This window comes from Eptesicus fuscus, chromosome 7 (genome assembly GCF_027574615.1).
Source record: "Eptesicus fuscus isolate TK198812 chromosome 7, DD_ASM_mEF_20220401, whole genome shotgun sequence".
NCBI classification, from domain to species: Eukaryota; Metazoa; Chordata; class Mammalia; order Chiroptera; family Vespertilionidae; genus Eptesicus; species Eptesicus fuscus.
In genome coordinates, this window is record NC_072479.1 from 76012781 (window position 1) to 76039000 (window position 26220).

Sequence of the window (26220 nt, forward strand, 5' to 3'; positions counted from 1 at the left end):
GATGCCTGGTTGTACATAAACAGGGGTTAGAGGGTAGGAAAATCAAGCTGTCCACTTAGGATGTTACTAAAGAAACATATACCAAGACCATCCCTGCCATATAGAGCTGTATTTCTTTCTAGAGTGGTAGTATTTATGAATAGAATACCTCAAGAATCATATATCAAGAAGCTTGTCCAAGTCAGCATAATATAATGTTAAAAACAATCATCTTTTATAGTAAATATTAACCTTGTAGGTCTGACCTTCAGTCAGCTGTTCATATGGAAAATAAGAATAATTAATAAATAATAATAGAAGAATAAACTGTTTCACGTACTCACAACTGTAAACCTACTTTTGCCCCGCCCTGCATAGTAAGTCCAGACTTCCTCTTGTATGGACTGCACTAGAACTTATCTTTCTCTTGAAGGAAAGCAGAGGACAAGGTCTGGTCTGTGCGCAGTAAGGGGTGGGGGGAGGCAGCGCTGCCCTAATCGCACATCAGCTTCTTCAATAGAAATGTTTAAGCGGCAAGTGGGTTTCTATGTGTTTTGGCAATCAGCAGATCAGATAGAAGAGTCTAGCTATACAACGAGGATGTGTAATCTGACATGATTAGACAAGGCTCTTTAGTACCAGAACATTCATAATTGAGACAAAGAAATAGTATTAATAACACTTTCCTAACACGGCAGCTAGCCACTTTATATTTCCTTTCTTTAATCTTAGTGTTTCTCAACAAATCATGGGATTTAATAGCATGTTTTGGCAGATTAGAGGATTTATGGCCCAGATGTTTTTTGTTCTAAAAATGGATTAGGGTGTAAAGTTTGCTGGAATCCATGGAACATGTTGAGGCAAGCCGGTCATTTTATGTGTGATTAGTGCCTGCCTTCTGTCTCACAGTCCCTCCATCTGTCACAATACACCAATGGATCTGGTTAGATTTAGCCTCATGTCACAAACAAGTCCCTTTTCTGGGCAATATCATATTATAGATTTAGTTTATGCCATTTTATGCCCTAGTTAAAAGATAGAGAGAGCGAAAGATGACATATTAGCTTTCCTTTCAATATTTGTGAAACAAATCTTTTCTCATTGGTACTCTACCTTAAGATCATGCAGATTATCATAATAATGGGCATCAGATAAAAAAAATGACCAGTGTTAAATTAAATTAAAAAATGTTTTGCTCCTTACACCTGTTATTCTTTAAAAGACATACAAAGTATTTGGCAATGTTTTTGTTTGTTTGTTTTCTTTCTTTTTTTTTTTTCTAACTCTGGATTATAGAGCTGCAGATACAGGCTGGTCATTTGACCATCTTATTGAGAGTATGCATTGCGTGACTATTCTTACCAGTAGCCACAATTTTTTAAAAATCAAACAATTACAGCTGCTTAGTTACATTCTGTGCTTGAAATTTAGCCTCTTAACTATTACAAGTATGTATCCATAGCAAACCACTGCCACCTGGGGTTTATTTAACTGTAAACGGATTCAGGGCCAAAATGCTCTTCTTTGTCAGTTAATAATGATTTATTCTTCCTTTAAATAACAACCTGGGAGTGCTATGCCCAAACTTTAAATTGGCCTTTTTAATGCTATGAGTGTGTCAGTAATTACAGTGATAATTATCAATATCTGCATCTTGTGGTAAAATTAAAAGAATCCTTACATGAAAAGAAATCAAAGATACATTTTATTTTTGCACTACAAAAATAGTCAGATAATTAAAAATAGTTTCTTTAAAAACTATATTTCAAACTTCTTTTCAAGTGTGTGGAAACAGCTATCTTTCACCTAGTATTATGCTTCATTTACAGATGTTTGGCAATGTGTTCATGTATGACTTATTCATTTAGACAAATTCCCCTGAGAAATTATTATATGCCAGATACCAGCCACTACCCAAAAAAAGGAGTGATTGTTATGGTTAAAGTTTCCATGCATTTGTACAAAACATACTCTTTGTTCTATTGCATCTTCAGGTTATTTAAATGACCATGATGCTGTCACTAAGGCAATCCAGGAAGCGCGGCAGATGAAGGAGCAACTTCGGCGGGAACAACAGGTGCTTGATGGAAAGGTGGCTGTTGTGAATAGTCTAGGTCTCAATAACTGCCGGACAGAAAAGGTTAGTTCTTAAAATACCTGACTTTCCAAAAATACTTAAATCACCTAAATGCTTTTCTTCTTTATTGTCTTTTCATCTTCTCATCATCTCAGAATAATAGTCCTCCTCCCTATTTCCTCCTGTCAATACAGATATCTCCATGTCCATCCCAATCAAAGCCAGCCAAAAATGGGCAGGCTTGTATTTCTCTTGTTTCCATCTTCAAACCTTATTGACCATCAATATCTTTCTCTGCCCTCCATTTGTATTGAAATGAGATGGCACTTGAGATAGCTGAATCTTAGTGAAAGTTCTGCTTTCCAGAGATGCTTAACTTGTATTTGGGGATGAGCTGGATTTGAAAATGCTGAATCTTCTTTACCAGCATAAGCTTGGATGATACCCATCCTCATAGTCTAAGCATCTAGGATCCTGAGCTGGTCATATGTTTCTAATGCAAAACACTGTCAAGTTTTAGGTGACTGCACAGCTGGAAAATTTGATTTTATCATAAAACAAAATGTGATTTTTAAAACTTGGACATTATTATTCTATCTAAGCCCAGTGAAACTTCTGAATTTTTCTGAAATGTGACAATTTAAAACTTTTGTCTAAAATACGTTATATTATATTCAGAAAAATATTATAAGTTCTAGAAAGCTCAAAGTGATTTACTTCTTTTGGTAATGTTTGATATGTTTTGAATTGAAATTTTAAAGTGTTTTTTAATCTCCTTTAAACAATCCTCTAGCTCAGTGGTCAGCAAACCGCGGCTCGCGAGCCACCTGCGGCTCTTTGGCCCCTTGAGTGTGGCTCTTCCACAAAATACCACTTGCGGACGCGCACTTACAGTGCGATTGAAACTTTGTGGCCCATGCGCAGAAGTCGGTTTTCGGCTCTCAAAAGAAATTTCAATCATTGTACTGTTGATATTTGGCTCTGTTGACTAATGAGTTTGCCGACCACTGTATAGACACAACAGATAAGAGGGGGGAAATGATCAGCTACTTAGCAATAAACTGAGAAACATGAGTCAAACAGGATTGTACAGAATGAGCAGTTTGCTAATCTGGATATGTCCTTGGGTTCCCGGGGTTTACATGGAATTCGATGTATAATCTCTAAGCTAGCAATCTACATAGTGAAGGGAAATATATGCATGACCCTGTCAGAACTGTACCTTTTTTCTGGTCCAAACATGGGTCAAAAGGTAGAAGAAACTATTTCAAGCCTGTTCTGTTTCTGGAGGGGAGAGCGGACCGTGGGTCAGTCTCTCATCCCCTGCAGTCTCACAACGTGAAAAGGTGCTGGTGCAGCAAGAAGGGGACAACCTTCCTCTAAGTGCCAGAGAGAAGAGGCAAAGCGAAGTGACAGCTCCAAGAAGGAAGGGAGGGTCGCAAGCATAAAGGAATTTACATTCAAATATTTAAACATTCTTGAAAGGATGCTTGAACAGAAACTCCTTTTTTTTTCTGCTCCCCATGTAGAAGTGAGTTTAACACTCAGCCAGATGCTAATGCAAAGTGACTCGAGCTATTCCTCGCAAGCATAGCTAAATTGCTGTTATTTGTTAAGTGCATTGAATTCAGCTGTGGATACAGCAGTTGGTTGCATTCAGCAAGCATCTGTACCCTTTTTTTTCTGTCTAATCCTCCAAAGCAGAGACAACTCTACCTATCTCCCCCCTCTCCTCCCCTATGCTGGCTGGGACTTGTCAAGTGACAACCAACCAAATCCTTTTGGACAGGAAGGCTTCATCCTAAATTCTATATACTTGCAAAACAGGCCTTGTGGTTGGATCAGGGAGCCCATTAAGAGCACTTTGGTGGTATGGAAATTCATCTTCATGAAGCTCCTAGGCCCCTAAGCAGCATGCTGGTTAGCTCTGGTTACAGATCAGTCATTCACATCGGAGGGCAATAATTGTGCTGACGGCTTGTAAGGCAATGGTAGTACATAAAATAATCCCAGGCCCTCCACCATGGCACTGCGAGTTAATCTTCTCTAATACAGATCAGCTGTTGTTCTAACACATGACTTCATGCAGGCTCCAGTGACTCTGCTCAGCCTTTTGATTAAGTAACAGGAGTGGAACCATCTGCATTCACTTTATTCCATAGTGTCTATTGTTAGGGATCCTCATTGCCACTTCTTGTTCCACCTCCACCATCACACTTTATTTTATTTCTCTGATTAGCACCTCCTATTTGAGGTGCAGGAGTTAGATTGCCTCTGTGGAAAGCTACTGCTTTTAATTTTCCTCTCTCTTTTGTAGAATTATGACTTTTTTAAAGACTATTTTTGAAGTAATATTTGCCAAAATCTGCTGCCCAATTAATATGTCTTCATTCTCAAGAAGATTAGCATTCCCAGATCTCTTCACCATACACTTTCAATGCAGTTATGTCTTCAATTAAAGTCTTATATTTTTATGGGGTTTTAAGTGAAACTCTTAAAATATGAAAGCAAGCAGTTCCACTATTGTAATAATATGGCTAACTCTTATAATGTATAGGTAAACCTTTCAGCAGGACCCAAACTAGTTCATCCCTTTTTACCCTTGACACCTGAGAATGAACTGAGGTTATTGAACCTCTCTTAGAAGCAGGTATTACTGTGGTTGCCTTTTCTTGTTGAACTAGCTTGGGTGTCACTTCCACAATGTCAAGGATTGATATATGTCTGTGCAATTCATGGGGATGAAATGATGTCAAATATACATATTTAATTAGTAATTATTCAATATTAGCATCTATTATCTATTAAGGATGGGGCTGTATACTTGAGGTGCTATTTATAATAATAAAAGCATAATATGCTAATTAGACCAGACATCCTTCTGGACGACCTTCTAATCTAGATGAAGCCGGGCTGCAAGGACCAAGGCGGCCACTGTGGTGGACAGGGGCCGGGGCAGAGGAGGCAAATTTCATGCATCGGGCCTCTAGTACTTAATAAGAAAATATGTCCTCTGCCTTTATAGTTTTTAGAGTTGAAGTCAAATTGTTATTTTGACTGTTAATCATAGCATATTTATGTTAGTAGGCCTACCTATGGGATTAAATAAGTGGATGCTTAGCATATCGGATCAGTTATATACCTGTGTTGACAAAGAGGATGCTTATTCTTCCACATAAAGTGACATCACTATACAAAGTGTGTATTTCCTTAGTACCTACCTTTTTAATAGATTTTTATAATCACCCAACTTTAGCCATGCCAAAGCATAGATAGATTAGTAATTGGCTTGACATTTTGCTTCCGAGTTATTTATTTAAATCCTATCTAATAAAAGAGTAATATGCATATTGACCATCACTCCAACATACAAGATGGCTGTCCCCATGTGGACACAAGATGGCCGCCACAAGATGGCCAGCAGGGGAGGGCAGTTGGGAGGGACCAGGCCTGCAAGGGAGGGCATTTGTGGGTGATCAGGCCAGCAGGGGAGGGCAGTTGGGAGGTACCAGGCCTGCAAGGGAGGGCAGTTGGGGGTGATCAAGTCTGCAGGGGAGGGCAGTTGGGGGGGACCAGGCCAGTATAGGAGAGAAGTTGGGGGTGGCCGGGCCTGCAGGGAAGGGCAGTTGGGGGGGGACGAGGCCTGAAGAGGAGGACAGTTAGGGGCAAACAGGCTGACAGGGGAGCAGTTAGGCATCAATCAGGCTGTCAGGGAAGTGGTTAGGGGGTGATCAGGCTGGCAGGCAGAAGCAGGTTAGGGGCAATCAGGAAGGCAGGCAGGTGAGCAGTTGGGAGCCAGCAGTCCTGGATTGTGAGAGGGATGTCTGACTGCCAGTAGGATCGGACCTAAACGGGCAGTCAGACATCCCTCGAGGGGTCCCAGATTGGAGAGGGTGCAGGCTGGGCTGAGGGACATACAACCCCCCCCCCCGTGCATGAATTTTGTGCACCTGGGCCTCTAGTATATATATGTACTGATTTCAGAGAAGAAGGAGAGGGAGATAGATAGAAACATCAATGATGAGAGAGAATCATCAATCAGTTGCCTCCTACACAATTCCACTGGGGATTGAGCCTGCAACCCAGTCATGTGCCCCAAGGCGGTCTAACTGTGACCTCCGTGTTCCTAGGTTGATGCTCAACCACTGAGCAACACTAGTTGGACTGCTTCAGAGTTCTTAATGAAAGACAAACAGGGTATATGATAACTTTCTTTTATAGTTTGCACTATTATCTTCTCATATAATTTGAATCCCAAAGGAGGATTTTTTTTCCTAAAACAATACTCCCAATTTTTCAAACCCAGAAGATATGTGAAATGTAAGAAGTGGGTTGCCCTGGCCGGTGTGGCTCAGCTGGTTAAGCATCATCTCATGCACCAAAAGGTTGCCAGTTCCCAGAAAGGGCACAAGCCTGGGTTGTGGACTTGATCCCCAATAGGGGATGTGCTGGAGGCAGTGGCAGTTGACTGATGTATTGCTCTCATATCGATGTTTCTCTCTCTACCTTTTCTTCTCTTTGTAAAAATCTATAAAATATATTTAAAATAAAAATAATTCTTTCTTTAAAAAAATAAAGAAATGAAAGGAGTGGGTGCAATAAAGGAGAGAAAAAGGTAGAAAGGAGCTGGGAGAAAGGAAATGGGGAAAGAAATTGAGCCTGGTGCTTTCCAGCAGCCTAAAAGGTGATAGCATAACCTGCCATCCAGATAATTGGAATCCTGCAGTGGAGATCTGTTTTCTTGAGCACACAAGCCTTATAAACATTAAGTTTTCTTCACATTTCAAATAACCAATATGGTTGTCCCAACTAGAAGGTCTTCATTCTGAAGAGCTGTAATTGGACAGTGGAAACAATTAGAAGTGTGAAGAAAGGGATGAATGTTTTTCAGTAATATGTACTGAAACACATAATGAAAGTCATTTTTACTGAAACACATTGTACTTGAAGACTTCTAAAAGAGTTTTCATTTCTTAACTTTTCTTGGAAGTGTTTCAACATACCCAAGAATTGTGTATGTCAGGTTTCTTGGAAACTCTGAGACACAGTGTTATTTATAATTGTCATCTCTGGTTAATTGTAGCATGATTGTATATTCACATAATGTTATCTTTTTTACCACGCAGCTCTGTTACAGATTACTTTTATGGATGGATAAGTAAACTTCTCAGGTAGGAAGGCTCAGAAAGAATACCCTCATATAATTATTTTGTAAAAAACACCTGTTTTTCTTCCTTAACATCAAAATGGCAGTTTTGATCCTACAATTAACTGCAAATTTAGGTTCTGACCTTGTGTTTGAAGGTGTCCATACCTAATAGGATAACCCACCCAGCAATTTAAATGTAATAGAGACCCACTGCCCGGGACTGAAATAAATAGACCAGAAGTTTCCCTGCCCTTTTCTCTCAATGGTGTAGGGAGATGATACCTATGCTGTAGTTAAATGTATGTATTTCATTACATGTATCAGGAAATCTAAATATAGTAGCTTCAACCAAGATTAAGTTTTAACATATAATGAGGTAAAGAGCAGAAGGTTGGTGACATTAGTTTATCGGCTCAGTGATGTCAGGGTTGGAATCTCTGTGGTTCTCTTGGTTTTTCCCTTAGAGTCACAAAATGTGGCCGCACCTACAGCTATCCACGAAGGCAAGCAGGACAGGAAGGGGAATTTGTGTCCGCTTTGCTAAGCTCAGTATTCATTCGCATAGGGATGCTTTTACATTATTCTCATAGGGATGTTTCTCTGTACCTCTCAAGCTGACTTCCACAGACATCTCCTTTGGTAGTGCTGGGTCATAAGCACATCTTTAAGAGGATTACTGGAGAAAGGAAGAGAAATTGCTTTAAATTGATCATGAATTATGTTCTGAGACTGAGAAAGACTGGATTCTATTCTCCCTGAAATCAAGGGATATCTTAAGATCAAAGATTATATTGGCAGGAAAGCAAAAAAAAAGGAACCAGCGTAGCTATTGGGTAGGAAAAGGCTATTGGGAGCGACAGCTACATTAGAAAAATAACATTAAAAATCTCAAAACTGCTCTGTTTTTTATTGTTTCATGTTTGTTGTCATCTCTCTAACTACCTTGGCTCTTCTACTATTACATGTTGCGAGCCTTCCTTATAACTTGTCTGTGGTTCATTAAGAATTAAATTAATTGCCCTGGCCAGTGTGGTTCAGTTGGTTGAGCATTGTCCAGTGCACTGTGCCCCAAAAGGTCAAGGGTTCAATTCCCTATCAGGGCACATACCCAAGTTGTGGGTTCAATTTCTGGTCAAGTAGATTCCCAGTCAGGGTGCATATGAGAGGCGACCTATCTCTCTCTCTCTCTCTCTCTCTCTCTCTCTCTCTCTCTCTCTCTCTCTCTCTCTCTTCTTCCTCTTCCTCTTTTTCTAAAAATTAATAAAAACATACAAGCATGTCCAGAAGAAAACATTGCTTGGTGAAAGGTTGAATCAATAAATGTGTGTTCACACACATGCTCTCTACATGTTAAGGCCAACTTCTGTATTAGTGTTCTGATATAAAGCAGATGTCAGTCACAAAAATAAACATGCAAATATTGTGCATACGTTTCTTAAGGCAGAGAATTTTATCCCCCAGATATTAATTGCCAACAATGTACCTGGACTTTAAACACCTGCACATGCTATGAATGCATTTTTAACTGCAAAGAACAGCAGCTCGGAAAATGTCTTATTTTTCCTTCTGAGGTTCAGTGAAAATTCTTTGCAAATTTCCATAGAATAAGAGGAAAATTGGGTGAATAACATGTATGTTATAAATAATAATTTACTCAATAATGACATCAGTTTCTCTTTACATTTCTCAGTCAGATTCATACGAAGCCTTACCACGGACGATATACCCAGACTGATTTGTAAATCAAGGTGGATTTTCATTACTCCAGCACTAGGGAACTCTTCTTTACAACCCCTTCTCCGCTGCCACTGTCATTCCTTTTCTTTCCCTTTAACAGAGTGCCAAACATGAAATGACAGTGACCAATGTTGACTTAATGTGGATGTTTAATAATGAAAAAAAGTGTGTCAGTCCCAGCATTAGTTACAAATGGCAGTAAGTGTATCGGATGGCAGCCCTGTAATAATTTTGCATCCATCATTCTTTCCCGACGCTTCGCTGGCCATCTGATGGATGGGGCCAGCAGTGTTAACGCTTCTGAAACTGACACAGTAGATCTAGTTCAGCATTACCTAACACATGCTCCTGCCCTTAGATAAGGAGGAGGCATGTGAGGAATTGTGAATTACAGGTTTTGCTTGCTTTGAACAAGTGGTTATGAAAGGACTCATGCCTCTGCGTTCAGCGGAAGAGTCTACAATTAATTCATGATTTATGGATGGCTTTTGTAGATGTTGCCTTTAGCTAAAATGCATTAGAGAAGTCAAATTAAAACTAGATATTTCAGTGGTTAGAGAAAGACTCCGTGAGGAGAAAGCCATGTTAGGTAAATCCTTCAGGAGGAAATGAGATATCATTGGAAGTATGGCCAAGCAGGAGCTTATACTAGGGGTGTGTGTGTGTGTGTGTGTGTGTGTGTGTTAAAAAAAAAAGTCCCTACTAAACTTTTAAAACCACTGGCTAGAATTTGCCTAAGAACCAATTACAATAACAAAAATGATTGATATTTTCTCTTTATAAAAGTGAATATATATTTTTTAATCTCTAGATATAATAATTTTTTGGAGACTTTAATTAAAAGGCACGCACAATCTGGTAATGAACACTTGCCTTTTATTATGGGAAGCTCTCTACTTTGCAAATGTATATAAATGGATGGGGAACTGCTTTCTAGGCAACTGAGTATTAGGGAATCTAGACCAGCTTTGTATGTGCAAGTGGGCATTTGATCCTTAGGTTTTCTTTTCTTTTGTTTTTCATTCATAAAACCTTCTTAATTCTGAGCTTCTTAGCTGGGGAACACTTCTTATGGGACAGGAAGGGAGAGGAAAACCCCTTGGTGAATATTATCAGCACAGAGCAGCCAGTTTTCAAAGACCACGACAAAAAGGCAAATAGGTATTATGTCATCATCCATCCATCACTCTATATGTCAGCCTTTCAATAATTCCAATCGACATTCTCAACAGGCTGGTGCAAGTTAAAGGGGCTGTTTGTTTCTAGAAATAGAGTATAGGCTGTCTATAGCCTTTTGTTCCAGATGGGTTTGTGTGTTTTTTTTCTGTGTCTTTTCATTTCTTTCTTTTTCTTTTTGGGGGCATTTAATTGAAATCCATGCCGAGTGTGCAGACTGCAAAGATCAGAGCTGTTTTCGTCCAGCAGTGGTAACTATGCATTAAACATTTTGATTTGTTTGAGCTTGAAGTTTAGTCCTTTTTTGCCATTTGCTTCATGGAGTTTGTGTGTATTTACAGCCTCTGCATTTAATGGCCACATGCCTTATTTTCACAGATGGCCAGTGGAAGACTTTTCCTTCCTCTTAGTATAGCCCGCTTTCAGTTGTGCTGCATTTGTCACAGTGCCACTACTTGCAGCTAGCAAGTGCCCACGCTTGGTGGGGAGCAATTATGGTGTGAGTTTTTAAGAAGCTTTTTAAAGGTTTTTTTTTGTGTGTTTTTTTTCAGTAAACTTTTTATGGTTTAATTTCCAAGCCTAGAAAAGCTGTGCGTGTTTTCAAACAGAGAGTCTTGTGTTCTTTACATCATTCTGGTAGAGGGGTTAGTGCAGGATGGTCCAATAAAATGAGATACACAGGGCACACCAAATTGGTCTGTCAGGTACACACCCACAGGCCTCTTGATGATTGAAATGGTCTGTGCATTTAAAGATCTGAAGACATGCTTACAGTAGCATTCTTTCCTTTTAGATTTGTATTGAACTCATTGAGGTGACAGTGGTTAATAAAATTATATAGGTTTTAGGTGTACGATTCTGTAACACATCATCTGTATATTGTATTGTGTGTTCACCACCCCAAGTCAAGTCACCTTCCATCACCTCTTATCCCCTTTACCCTCTTCTACCTCCTACCACCCCCCTTTCCCTGGTAATCACCATATGAAGTGATTTGAAAACACTATGTCGAGACCAATCTAGATATGATATTTTTAAAGTATACTTCCAGGGTATGTAGATAACAGACTAGAAGAATAATAAACAATAATTATGCCAAGGTCATAGGGTTGAAAATTGGCATATACGGTGCCCCACATTTCTGATTTTTCTAAATTTCCCGTAAGTAAAATAAGAATCACTTTTTTTGTTGGACTGGAATTTTTTCAAATGTGGTCTCTTAAGAATGGTCTTCACTTCCCTTCTCCCTTGTTCCCGTCCTCATCCCAAAGATCAAATGAGAAAGACCTGCTTGAGTCCTAGGAGTAATAATGGCTACTGACGTTTATTTTGTGCCTTACCGTTTTCAGAGTGCTGTCACATTAAACTTCAATCTTGTATGCACTGCAATATAAGCGGAACAGTATGTTTATCTTTGTTTTAAAAATAGAAAAACCCTGAGATCTGAGAAGATGACAACAATTGAAATGGTAGATGGGTTTTTCAACCCACGTCCTCTGGCTAGAATCTCAGTCTCCTTTCTAAGGGACCATCCTGGAGAAAGCAGCTCAGGACAGTCACCCCGGCCTCTTTGATTAGCTTGTTTGTGCTCAGTGTTGGTCATGTGTATTATTTAGTGTGTTCTTTTTGAGTCTTTATCACACAAAAATCTCATTTAAGCAATCACCATCTCCACAATTTGTATATATTTTCCCCAGTTCTTTATTTTTCCTGTTTTGGCTCCCTTTCTAAGTCTTCCTTTCTCCATCATGCACCAGCCCCTTCACCTGATAATGAACTGGGAAACAGAAAGAATATGTTCAATCTTTTTTTTTTTCAATCTTATTTGTTTGCTTCTTGTAGCAGCTCTGATAAAACATAAAATTTTTGCGTTTAATAAAGTGAGATTTAAATATCTATTCTAATCTACATTTCCCCCTCCCTTCCTCTAAAACTACCATGGATAATTGAAAAGTGAACTATCACCCTGACATGCCTGCCTCTATTTGTCAGACCCAGCTTTTCTGAACCAAACCATGATTCTTTAAAATAGTCCAATTATATTTCTTTAATGGAGTTAACTACTGGCTACTGAGGCTTCTTTTGTAAGAATGCTGACAGTTTTATCTTTTTTATTCCATGAAAAGGAAAAATTAAAAGAATGATTCGATACCTGTCTGTAGCTCAGTAACTGACTTACCCATTGTTTATAGAACAGTTACTATAAGACAACATTCCAGTTTTGTGTTTACATCTGTGCAGCCCTCCCACCCACCGGACATCCAGTGTAGGTTGTGAATTTTATTATTTGTCTTTGTTGGCCCCTGATTTTCTCCCATTAACCCTTCTGTTTTGGCTCAGTGTGCACAGTATCTATATCTGCCTTGATCTGAAATAACAACAAAGTCATTTTTTAGACTGTGATTCAATGCTGACCACATCTACAGACATTTAAAAACTCAGGTCTTATTGTTTTCCTCTCCTGCCTTTCCCTCTTCCACATGTACACACCTAAGCACCATCATGACAAATAAGCAAGAACCGATATTTTACCAAGATGTAGTCATGACTACCTTCTTTGTGAGCGATTTGTTTTCTGCAGATGCCTTGAGTGGCTTTTCTGTGCATTACAGACCCATGCCTCAATGACTTCTTCTCCACAGCAGTGTTTTCCTTATTTAAGTACTAAATTATAATGTTGAATCTGGGCCTATAAATATGTATTTTATAAAGTACCTGAATCTGTAATTCTGATTATTATTGGACAAATTCTTCATAAAATATATTTCAATAACCATATTTTTTATAATTTGAATTTACTCTCTTGAATTTGAGGAAATGATTATGAATTCTCAGCTATAAGTGGAGTGCCTTTAAGTTTTGAAACAACAACTTTTGAGGAAATTATAATTTATGGGTAGACAAAATATATATGGTTTTATACACTTATCAAAATATTGTACTTTTGTGTTAGGGAGTCCAGTCAAGTAGGACATAGAATTGCAGGTTTGTAAGAAAGTGAAAGGGATCTTTAATCTGACATTGAATTACCTGTTCAATACCTCTAATATGCCAATACTTGAAAACCTGCAGGGAAGAGAAATGTTTTACATTCTGAGGAAGCTCATTCAATGGAGAGATAGTTCTGACTACTATTCTAGAACTCTTCCTTCAGTTTTTCATTGTCTTTCACCAGGTGACATACAACCATTAGTCAGTGTTCTGCATCTCAGTTGCATGTAGCCAAATTCCCTTTTTCACAAATAACAATTCTTCATTGGTTTTAAACACAGAGGTTCTTAAGGTATTTAGAGATATCTATTGTTGATCTCCTCTTCCCACTCCATTCAACTCTCTTTATCAGGATCCTGTGCAATTTCTCCATCATGACAACAGGATATTGGTAAAACATAATCCAAAGGTGAGTTAAGTCCCACACATTATGACCACTGAGCTTCTCTGGTATACATTCCAATTCCTGTAGGAAAGAAAAAAATGAGGTCATTGTAACATTGTTTTTCTTATTGAATCCATGTTAGCTTCTTGTTATCACCACTTCGTCTTAAGTGCTCTTACCTAATTCTTAAAGAGGTCAGCTCTATCTTTTCTGGAACATACATTGTCACTAGTCCTCACATTTCTCTCTTCATTCATGGAAATCAGCACTAATTACTTATCACCAACTTTCTAATATTTCTCCCACTTTAAAATCAATTATTTAAAAATTATAAATCAGGATTCAGTTTTATCCACAAGTCATTTTACTACCTTAGAATGTTATTCATCTGGATTAAGACTTGAATTCATAGAAATTGTATGTTTCCTGCAAAACCATTCTATCTTCAACTTTATAATACTTCTTAAGAAAACTTGATCTGCTGTCACATTTTAGTTGTATCAGATTGTCTGATGAAACTAAGGTCCTAAGAAATTTAGCTAATATTACCCTTTAGGAAATATTTCAGGAAGCTGGATATCAAATTTCATAACAGAAAATCAGATGATGCAATCACATTATGGCTTCTAATTCCTACTTTTTCCACCAGGAGAATCTAGTGGAATTTAGAAGGGTGAAAATCAGGATTAGAGAAGGCTTATTTTATATCTGATTAGACGCAGAGGACACTTACAGACCTTTCCAATCCTATCTCCCAGTGATTCTCTGTTGGAGAAAATGAATGGAAAAATATTCCTAAGGAATACAAGATTTCAGAATACCAAAGTGACTGGGAATATCTTAATGGGTAGATTAACATTTGACCAGAGTAAATTAGTGAAAGGTTTCTTCAAGTTGCATTATTGTTGATGTTGGAGGGAAGTGTGTGTGTGTGTGTGTGTGTGTGTGTGTGTGTGTGTGTGTGTTTGTATCTAATTTATATACAATTTACAAGAAGACTTTTCTTTAATTTGTGCGGTTAGATTATGTGGGTAGATGATTATTTTTTAGAAAATGGGGATCTCAGTAAGCAAGGATGAAAGTGAGAGGTTGAGGAGGTGGACACATACATTACTTCTTTGTATTTTACTTAAGCTAATGAAAAAAATCTCCAACTAATAAATCGTTATGACATTATAAATAATCTTTCATCTTCTTTGGTGGTCTGTGAGATTCACATAAATGGAGGGTTAAAAACCTTTTTTGTTTCTTTGTTCTTCTCGTATCATTAGTGTAGAAGGAGACCATAAAAATGTGCAGCCAGAAGGGGTTTAACTGTTACTGAGTCAACATTTGACAGTCACACTCTGTTCTGTCATTTCATGCATGTGCTTTTTATGAGTTTTATAGCTTTGTGAGCTTTATTTCAGGGATGTCCATTATGATAGCTGATCCACAGCCCATCTCTCCCATTGTGTGTGTGTGTCTGGTGGGGAGCAAAGCTCATCACTTGTACGAATCCCAATTTCAAGGAGTCATAGAGAAAGCATCTACTCATGAACCATTTAATTCAGGCTTAGGTAGCTAAGGAAGTATCTACTTCTTCTAAAGTACAGTTGTGTGTGTGTTTTATTTTGACTTCTCTTAAATATTAACAAAGCATGTGCACTTGAGCCTTTACAAACTGAATTTTTAGGGGTTTTTTTCTGCGTAAGTTGAAGTAACAAAATAGGAGTTTTCAATTTAAACATATAGTAGGTTTACATTATAAAGCTGTAAACCATCATGCCTGAGCATCAAATGTAAAATAAATAAATAAATATTGCTGGCCAGGCAGTTCAGTGGGTTAGAGCATCTCCCGGTACCAAAAGGTTGCTCATTTGATTCCTGGTCAGGGCACATACTTAGGTTGCAGGTTTGATCTCCAGTTGGGGCACCTATGGGAGGCAACCGATCAATGTTTCTCTCTCACATGGATGTTTCTCTCTCTCCCACCCCCCACCCCCTGTACGTTTCTTTCACTCCCTCCCTACATTTCTCTCTCTCTAAAAAAGAAAAAGATTACATACATTGTTGTAGATGATGGACAAGAGGGAAAAACATCTCAAGAATTTTTAGAGTTGAAACAAGCATTCTCCTTTTTAATGCATTAGTCCACTACTTGGCCACAGAGAATAAAAGATCTTAACCATGGCAATAAAAGTTTATTTTAAACCAGCTTTCTCTAAGACTCCTGATGGAACCTTTTAATTTGTAGGAGGCAGTCTATATAAATGATAGGTATGAAATAGAAAAAGAACTAAAATACATCAGTAGATTTAATACTGGTATGTTGTAATGCTGTCTTTTCTATGCTGTAGAATCCTTACTGATAATAAACATCTAAGGCCTAGAAATATATGAAATTGCTCTAATTCTTATATATTAGGAAGAATCTTTATCTTTTCAATTTTCCTCATTGACTTTTTTTACCTAATATTAAAAGTATATATTTCTTAATTTTTTTTAAACTAATGAGAATCTATCATACATTTAAACCCTATTATACAGATAGGATTCTGGGATGCAGGGAGGAGAATTGATTTGTCCAGAGTAATACAGCTAATATATATATGGAAATTTGGTTAAGACATGATGCTCTTGATCCCCAGACCCATTATTTTTTAAATGGATTATTATCTATATTTATAAATATGTCCTCTTCCCATTAATCCCTGAGACATTTTGTCATTCAGAACATTCTTAGCTTAGAAATATAGATCTTCACTGTCCACTTCTAATCAACTCACTGACCACATTTCTTTAGATGTTTAATGGCTCTCCTTGTTGATTTCCAACAAAGCCTGGTGTCACATGCAAACAATACATGTGCTGTTTTCCATTCTGCAAATCATTGGATAAGCCACAGAACCCAAGACCTGCCCCAGATTTCCTAAGTGAATATTAACACATTGATAATAGTTCTTTGAGTGTTGACTTTTAGAGTTATGCATTTGACCCCAAGAAGCTATATAGTCTAAAACTTTCTTTTCTTCTGTAGATAAGATACATCATAGGATTATAAGCTTTTTCAAGTAAAATCAGACTTTACCTAATGTTTCCCACCTTAGTAAACCTACATAGTTGTATAAAATTTCATTGGCCACATAAGAATCATCTTTTCAAAGGAAATCTAGTTGTTATCCAATTGCTCATTTTTATTCAAGAGAGAAAGCATACAGGTCATCTTATTTAGTCTTAATTTATAAATCCTCAAGACTATTTCATTTTTACTACTTTTTAGTAATAAGTCTGCTTTGCACCCTCTACTCTGAAATTACTCAGTGCAGTGTAGAATTTTAGCAAGTATTTCTTACTAAAGGCCCAGTGCACGAAATTCATGCATGGGTGGGGTTTCTAGGCCTGCCCTGACCGGCAATCAGGGCCAATCTGTGGGGCAACCAGCGGGGTGATGGGGGGGGCCCCCACTGGCACCCGCCTTGGCCAGCCTGGCACCACCTGCTAGCCACCCCTGCCCCCTGCAGCCGCTGCCAGTCGCCTCCCTCTGCAGGGTGACTGGCGGGGTGATCAGGAGGCCCCTGCTGGCACCTGCATTGGCTGGCCTGGGGCCTGCGGGCTGGGGGAAGCTCAATGTACATCATAGCGACCTGTCTGTCTACAGATCATTCTGCGGTTTGGTTGATTTGCATATTAGGCTTTTATTATATAGGATATATGTTTGTTTGTCTTTGATATTTGTTATATAACTAATAGAAAAAAGGTAACAAAGAGAGAAGCTACCTTGTCAGTTTCAGATCAGTGCTTGGATAGTAGTAAGAGAACAGTAAAGTATAACTAGATCTATGTTCCAGAACACTGACCTAAAAGTGGGGCATGGAGTGCTCCTTATTTGTACAAATTATTGGTTAGTGTGGTTTTATTGGAGCCTGTTGGAACAAAGAAAATGAATATGATAAAAATTGTCACCTCCATCCATCAACATTTCTTTCTGTTTCCCCAAACTCAATTTCTTCGGTGGTTCCCATTCTCAACATCTTCCTATTTACTCCCTTCTTACCTGATACATACTGCCCTCATTTGTTTTCAGCTGCTTCAGTTTAGAAAGAATTTATTTGATTATAAGAACTTTGAGACTAGAAATATTACCATTTTCAATAATATATGCACACTTGAATAGAAGCTTTTGGAATGAGAACTATTTAACCCTAGGAACAGAATCTCAAATGGTTGAGACATAGTAGTACCTAGTAGACGCTTGTGAAAGAGACAGCCCCGGATGTGTAGGATTGGAAGAAGTACAAAGAGAGGAATCTTCCCAATGTATTAGCATGTATGATTTATAACATTTGGCTGATACTTTCTTTTCCTACATGCCTAAATTGATTAAAATTTAAACTATGAGATCTATTCTTAAATCAGTCTCATTTATTTGGTGGTTCAGTATATTATCTAGACTTCTAGCCACATGTACATTTATTCTATCTCTATACATAAGGACTAAATATAAACTTTTACTATAGTATTAATTTTTATATGGAATTACATAATAACTATCATATAAGCAATATATTTGTATATACCATATATTTACCATATAATCACTTGGGTTTTATTATATCTTCCTTACCTCAGTTTTTTTAAGGTCTTCTGAATTTATTGTTAGAGCAGGTTTCTAAAATGTGACAATGTTACCATTTTGATTTACATGCTGTTGTAAGATGTTTTAATTAGAGGCACTCCATACATTCTCCAATTTCTCCAATCAACTGTCAATGACTGGGCAAAGGGTCACAAAAAAAAAAATGGACCCTACCATGTTAACTTCTACTATCTGCCACTGATATCTTCTTGAGAAGTATTATAAATTCCACTTATGGGTAACTAATTGAGTCATTTTTTATATATACTATGTGCTTTAGAGGTAGATAATTAGAAGGTACTTACTATAAAAACTGGTTGTGACTTTCCTACTCACTCATAATTTGCTAATTTTAGCCTCTTGGTAAGATGGTACAAGATCCATACAGCTGAACTCAGAACCTTAAAAGTCACTTAATATTTCATTCTTTTTCTACTCTGATCAGCTTCATTTTGGTTTCTCTTCTTTAAATACTTTACTTCAGAATGGAAAACCCTCTGGAAAATATGTAGCAGCCCAACCAGTATGGTTCAGTGGTTGAACACTGACCTATGAACCAGGAGGTCACAGTTCAATTCCTGGTCAGAGCACATGCCCCGGTTGTGGTTTGATCCTCAGTAGGGGTCATGCAGGAAGCAGCTGATCAATGATTCTCTCTCATCATTGATGTTTCTGTCTCTCTTCCTTTCCCTTCCTCTCTGAAATCAATTAAAATATTTTTTAAAAAGAAAAGAAGTTATGTAGCACAATTGTCATATATACTGTTAAATCAAAACCTGAGAGGTGACCCAGGCTTAGTATATACCCAGAGATAGTACAGTAGTCTTCATGGACCTGGGGATCATGTTGATGGAAGGTGTTGTTGTGTTTTACATAACTACCTTGTACTTTAACAACTACACTTACTATTATGAGAATCTGTCAAGCTGGTATCCTTGGTGCTCCTGAGCTCAGCTGAACATAAACACCAGACTCAGCAAAAGAAATCCAGAACATATAAAGCAGTTGAAATACCAACTATACACACAAAACAAATTGGGACAGGATCTACATTAAGTTGATAATGTATTTCAGTGTTAGCACTAGATAATCCTATAGAACTAAAGTTGATAGAATTATTTTATTCCCAGTTTCCCTACTGTATCCTATATAATAAAAACTTAATATGCTAAATGTCCGGTCGACCAGTTGGCCGTTCAACCAATCAAAGTATAATCTCCCTATATAAAAGCCTAAGCGACCGTTAAGAGTGAATGACCGGGATGACCAGTCGCTATGACGCGCACTGACAACCGGGGGCAGATGCTCAATGTAGGAGCTGCTCCCTGGTGGTCAGTGTGCTCTCACAGGGGGAGCGCTGCTCAGCCAGAAGCTGGGCTTACAGCTGTTGAGTGCAGCTGCCATGTTGGGAGCCTCTCCCAACTCCACGGCAGCAGGCACAACAGGCTGGGATAAGTGAGAGCAGCGACCACCTGCCGCTTGGCACACTGCTACATCCCCTGAGGGGTCCTGAAATGTGAGAGGGCGTAGACCAGGCTGAGGGACCTCCCGCCAGTGCACGGATTTCATGCACCAGACCTCTAGTTTTGTAATAATTTACAATTCAAAATAGTTTTTCTACTAAATCATATACAGAATTTGACAAATAGAAAATAGAAGTTCCAAGGCCACTAAATTAAGAGAATTTTTAATCTAGTATGTACAACTGTAATACTGTCAGAGATTGTATAAAGATAAAACAAGTACTGTATTAATTTCAGAACCCTTTGTCTCTTAGTGGGAACATTACCTGGGCCCTTTACCTGTAATACAATTATCTTAAATAGTTGATTATTCCCTGTGAAGATTTACGTTTTCAATAGCTGTTCCGCAGTGTGTGTGGTTCACTTGTTCAATTCATGTTTGTGTTTCTCAGAAAGCAAGGTGAATAGTTAATAAAGAAACATGAGCAAATTTTATGAAATCCAACAGATGCTTTTCTTAAAAATGTTTTGGAACCACGTTGTCCTCGGAGCAGTGATGGAGAGTGCTAGAGAAAATTGTAAACCTTTTGTTGTATGCTTTTTCTGTTCTCAAACTCACTCAGTTAATTTGGAAGTGGTTTAATATCTCTTGTGGTTTAGATTAAGCATTATATTTTCCTTGAAAATAATTTTGTTTGTAATGGCATGTTTTCCATGAATTCAAATCATGCACTGCATGCTTTTAAATTATTTGATTTCCTTACAGATCTAATTTTGGTGTATTTGTAGCTCAAATAATTCTCCAGCTCAATATTTTGGCTTAGCAATCCACACCAAATTGTGGTCCAAGTAGCAGGCACTCACATTGAATGTATGGAGCCTTGACAAGCAATTAGCAATGAATATTTAAATGTCCTCATTCCTCTTGCATGAGGAATGCAGATGGCATTTAAGGAGATGGCAACCAGAGGGCACTACTGTGAATTATGCTTCTATCAGTTGGTCACCTGACTATTGGAAGACTGTCTCTGGGTCCCATGCCATTTCTATACTTCTACTGTCTGTCTTAAAATAAGGCAGGCATTTCAAATGTTACAAAACAAGTTGCTTTCATGAAATGCCTATGTACATATTATAATTTGGGAAGGTTATCTCCAAGAATCCCAGCATTTATTTTCTGGGCATAATATGTCCAAATACCAAGACTTTAAAGGGGATTCTAAGAATAAGAAGAATTCCTTCAAAAATCCTGCTGATCATTTGCTTCAACTACATAATGTGCTGAATGTTCAAAGGTGAATAAATCAACACCCCATCCCTTCCAAAAGCCGATGTATTATCTATGGCCCAAGAAAAAAATGTTTTTGAATAATGATCATTTACAGACTGAACTCTCACTATATATTTTTTATTTTACTTTTTTTTTTTTTTAGGAAAAAACAACACTGGAGAGTCTGACTCAGCAACTGGCAGTTAAACAGAATGAAGAAGGAAAATTTAGCCATGCGATGATGGATTTTAATATGAGTGGAGATTCAGATGGTTTGTAAAGATTTGATATGTATTCCAGTAGTGGGCAGAAGTGTCCATTTAGTACAATTACAACTACTAAAAAATATACCATTACAATAGGAGCTCATGTGTGCTGAGCGGTCCCCATGTGCCAAGCACTCTGCTGAAACTTTGCATTGATCACCTCATTAATCCCTGGCACAACCTGTGAGATAAGTATGATTACAGATAAAGAGATTGGCCCTTAGGAATTTTGAATCATTTTTTCCCAAGTGCCAGAGACAGGTCTTGGATTCAAGATGAAATGATTCCAAGCAAATATTCTTAATCGCCATCTACCCTGTCTCTTGCTTCCTTACTTCTTGTACCTGAAACAAACCTTTCAGAAATTTGCATCTATTAGCTCATTTTCCAGTTTTCATTTGTCAACCCCGGGCCAGAACACATCGTTCAGAGGACATTTTTACGATGGTTTCTTGCATTTTGGAACCTTTCCCTCTCCCACTATCGACCATACATTGACGTATCCTGCCTACTCTGTAACCAAAGTAGAACTCCAGCTACCAGCCTCTTGCCTTCCTCACATGCCTTGAGACTTTTGTTGCCTGCATCCTCTCTGAATATTCTAAACATCCACAGTGACAACTAATTAAACTGATGTTCCAATTTTAATAGCACCGCAAAGAGGGGAAAAGAAGAAAGTGCTGCTATTCCCCTTACACTGAGCCCCAACTGGAAAGGTCTCTCCAGTGTCAGGTGACGTGTGCATTGGAAGAGCACTGTCCTCACATTTATTATTTGTTGCAGAGGAAGTTGCTCGCATATAGAAAAGACCGCACCAAGGCAAACCATACTTTAGGACAGATGAGCTCACTTGGATCTCCCAAAATACACCAGTGCCTATTTGTGCCTTGAGCCAATTCTGCTTTTAAGTCCAATTCATTGGCCAAGGGACTAGCCAGACTTGAGCATTTAACCAGATAATTATGTCAAAACTGAATTTTATTCTATTGGATATCTAAGAAAAGTCTGTGTTTTACTGGTCTATTGTATCCAAACATTTCCTTCTATTTTCTACTTTGCTTGGATAAGATAAACCTGGCCTAAGTACATGCAAAGAGCTTGTTTAGCTCTGATGAAGTCACATAACATTCACTTTACTGCTTATGTTGCTGTAAGGTGTAAGAACAGGAAAAAGCAGATGTGCAAATGATCATTTGCTAGTTATAGACTCGCTTTAGAAAGATGTTGCCATATATTAGCACTCATTTTTGTCAATAAAAAAACAATTACTGGCATACCACATTTCATAAATTTTAAGTTGTATTAGCATGATAAAATATACGCAAGGTAATGGGCATTAAAACATCAAAATTTTGTTACTGTTGTTTGTTGACTTCAGTCATGCTTGTACGTAAAATACTTCCCAATCTTCATGAGACCAAAGAGCATATAATGAATGAGAAATAATGATATGCTGTGTTTTTTGCTGTGGTGCTATAGAGGTCTTCAAGGGTATGTAATTTTGGTTGACTCCTATTCCTTCAAATTAAGAAAAGAAAGGAAGAATATGACCGAGAAGGGGGAAAGTGCTTTATCAGTACTATATGCTCTAAAAAGCTCAAATTATTTTAAAATTTTGTATGCTACCAATCTCTCTCTCTTCCATATTTTGTAATGATATCCCTGGAAAACTTAGTGTCAGAGTTCCATGTGTTCAGCATCTTCTCTCTCTCTCTCTCTCTCTCTCTCTCTCTCTTTCTTTCTTTTTTCCTTCTTTTTCTTTTTATTTTTCTTTTTCTTTTTTCCTTTTTTGCCTAAACTCAGGAACCTCTGGAAGCTCTTTAATCTGCTGAAGCTATTCTACAAAGTCACATAAAGCCTAGAGGAGTGACAGCAGCTCCCTAAGGTTCCACTGTGGCTCTTGGTCATGTTTTATCATCATGAGTCTTGTTGATTGGAATGTACCTTTCAGTGGGTCTCTGGATAACTTAGGCAGACGTTAGGGGCAAAATAAAGGAGAAGGAAATTTTTTTTCACCTTAAATATGTGGCTGTTGACTTGGTAAGAAACCATAGCAATGTAGCTATTTGTCTTTTTTCCTGTATTTTGCAAATATCTTTTGGGAAGCAGACTATCATTGCTGCATCAGAATATTTTATGCATTTATTATTAGCACATAATTTCAAAGAAAAGCCAGAAACACTATAGGAGAATGTCTATATTGTAGTTTAACCTCAAAATTTGATCCAGCAGTATTTTTATTTATATAACTTCAGAGAGAGGAAAGGAGCATGGATACTCTGTGTTCTGATAGTCCTTAGGTAGCAGAGACACATACTTGCCTGTACTCATCCAATCTGTCGAACATATTAGTGTTTCACAATTTTTGAGCCTCTTCACCTAATATTTCTATAGTACTTTCATGTCTATTGACCTAGTTCAACTATTCTCTATCCAGTTTGCATCAAAGATCACATATTCAAGTTTTTTGTGGGCTCTTGAAAGTAAATGTTGAAATAACCCACCATTGTAAGAAAGGGAAATATATTATAAATGGATTAAAAATACAAATACAGCATTTGTCACCACAGGGCTGATCACAAAAACTTCATAAACAAGCATCTGTCTCAAGAACTGGAAGTACCATTATCACATGTACTTTGTATTTTCAGATATTTTAATAGTCTGAAAAACAGTAATGCAAGGAACAGAAATGTCAAAAGTTTTAACACTAATGAGAAACAATGCGTCCTATTTTTAGGAAGTGCTGGAGTCTCAGAATCAAGGATTTATAGAGAATCTAGAGGGCGTGGTAGCAATGAACCCCACATAAAGCGTCCAATGAATGCCTTCATGGTGTGGGCTAAAGATGAACGAAGAAAAATCCTTCAAGCCTTTCCTGACATGCACAACTCCAACATCAGCAAGATATTGGGTAAGAAAAGCATTAAGTGATGTATAGATTAAATGTACACTTCTGTCTTCTGGTCTTGTTGAAAGATACGGGGTTTGGAGGCCAGCCAGCTCATGTTATCTGCTTATCCTATATAATAAAAGGCTAATACGCAAATTGTCCCCTCGGGAGTTTGACCAGGAGACCAGGAGTCCGATTGCTTGCTATGATGTGTGCTGACCACCAGGGGGCAGGTGGCAAGGGAAGGAGGAGGCCGGGAGGCGGGGAGGCAGGAAACCTGATCGTCCCTGATCACCAGCGAGGTCTAGGGACCATACTGTGCATGCATTTCATGCACGGGGCCTCCAGTCTGAAAATAAGTACCATCATTGAGCCTTTTCTTCTAATGGTGGAACAGTCTGTGTTTGTTGAGATATGTGCCCCATTATTACAGCTGATTTAGTTGTGTGTCTCTATATTAATTGTAATACCGTCTCTTCTTCAAAAATCTAGAAATATTTGTACTAAGACTAGGAAAAAGTTTCTTTTTTATGGGGTATTAATAATCATTTTGATATTTTAATGGGTTCTTTTTCTACTCTCCTCTTGTTCTCTTTATTAACCTATTTATATTTGTATGTGAACTTTGGCCCACACTTAAAATCCCATATGCAAACGAAGCAAAAAATTGGCTCATGTGAAAGAAATTGTTTTCCTCTAAGGGGAGGGGTTTGGGTGACTGGATGGAAAAGGTGAAGGGATTCGAAGTATAAATTAATAGTTACAAAATAGTCACAAGGATATAAAGTCCAACATAGGGAATACAATCAATAATATTGTAATGACTAGACATGATGCCAGGTGGGTACTGTAAATATTGGGGAAACACTTTGCGAAGTTATGACTGACCACTGTGCTATACACTTGAAACTAATACAAAATAATATTGACTATAAACTATACTTGAAAAATAAAAGTTTAAAAAATACAAAACACTTAAACTTCTGTCTCAGTTTTTCTCTGAAATGATTCTGAGATTTTTAAATGAATGTTATTATAAAAGGGATATGAAGCTTATACATAGAAAATATGAATACTTCTGTATCATATATATATATATACACAAAAATGGAACTGATCAACCCTACCCAGCTACCCAGTTTGGCTCATTGGCCAAGGGACTGAAGGGTCCCTGGTTCTATTCCCGTCAAGGGCAATACCTCAGTTGCAGGCTCGATCCCTGGTCCTGGTTGGGGCGCCTGTAGGAGGCAACCAGTCCATGAGTCTCTCTCAAGTCAATGTTTCTCTCTCTCTGTCTCTCCCCCTCACTTCCACTCTCTCTAAAAGTCCTGGGGTGAGGATTAACAGAGAGAGAGAGAGAGAGAGAGAGAGAGAGAGAGACTGATCAAAAGGAAATGCACACTTTTTTGCATCTCTTACCATCTCTGATCTATTTTTCCATTTTTATGACTATCTTCTACCTTCTACATGGAATTTTTCATTTTTTAAAAAAACACTATACCTGTCTTATTTGGAAAAACTCTAGAAAAGAATAAAATGCTTTATGTAACCATATTTCATATTTTAATATATCAGTCATTTTCAAATTAGAAATCCCAAACTGTAAAAGTAAAACCAACTAAATACTAAGATTGTTTAAATTGCCTTTATATCCATCAATTCATACGTTTGGATACTAAAAAGGTGATAATCACTGATTAAAACTTTAGCTTAAGTATAAGAGAAATAATGAGTTTTGATGTAAAATATTTTAGGAAATTTTAGCAAAAGATTTTATGGGAAAAAGATGACTAGCTAAAAGAATTCCTTTCTGGTTAAAAGGAAAGACTATTACAATAACCACATGAATATATTATAACAGATTATATGAAAAAGAGTGCTACCTAATTTCAGACTAAATTGAGAAATTGTTTTAATTAAAGATACAACAGGAAAAAGAAACACTGAGGTGTTTGGGACCTCAATATTTAGTCATAGCTTCAAATAAGTAAGGGATCTTTAAATATCCACAAGATTATTCTGAATGGCCCATTTCATATAAAAGTACAAAGAAAGCTTGATGTTTTCCTTCTTACTGATTGTTTTGGATAACAGCCTCCGACAGCATGCCGCTAATTCATTCTGCTGAAAACAGGCGCTTGAGCTGGGTTGACATTTTACGTAGTCTCTGGGGATCCTAGTTGACATTTTAAAGGGTTTCTAAGCATTTTATAATA

General features: G+C 37.7%; 1 protein-coding gene across 1 annotated transcript in view; it reads left to right on the forward strand.

Moving 5' to 3' along the window:
* SOX5 (SRY-box transcription factor 5) overlaps window positions 1-26220 on the forward strand; it is a 971057-nt gene that overhangs the window by 938537 nt on the left and 6300 nt on the right. Inside the window, exons 16-18 of the mRNA XM_054719220.1 lie at window positions 1974-2119; window positions 21009-21117; window positions 23852-24025. Coding sequence (XP_054575195.1) covers window positions 1974-2119; window positions 21009-21117; window positions 23852-24025 — 429 coding nt within the window. The remainder of the gene's footprint in view (window positions 1-1973; window positions 2120-21008; window positions 21118-23851; window positions 24026-26220) is intronic.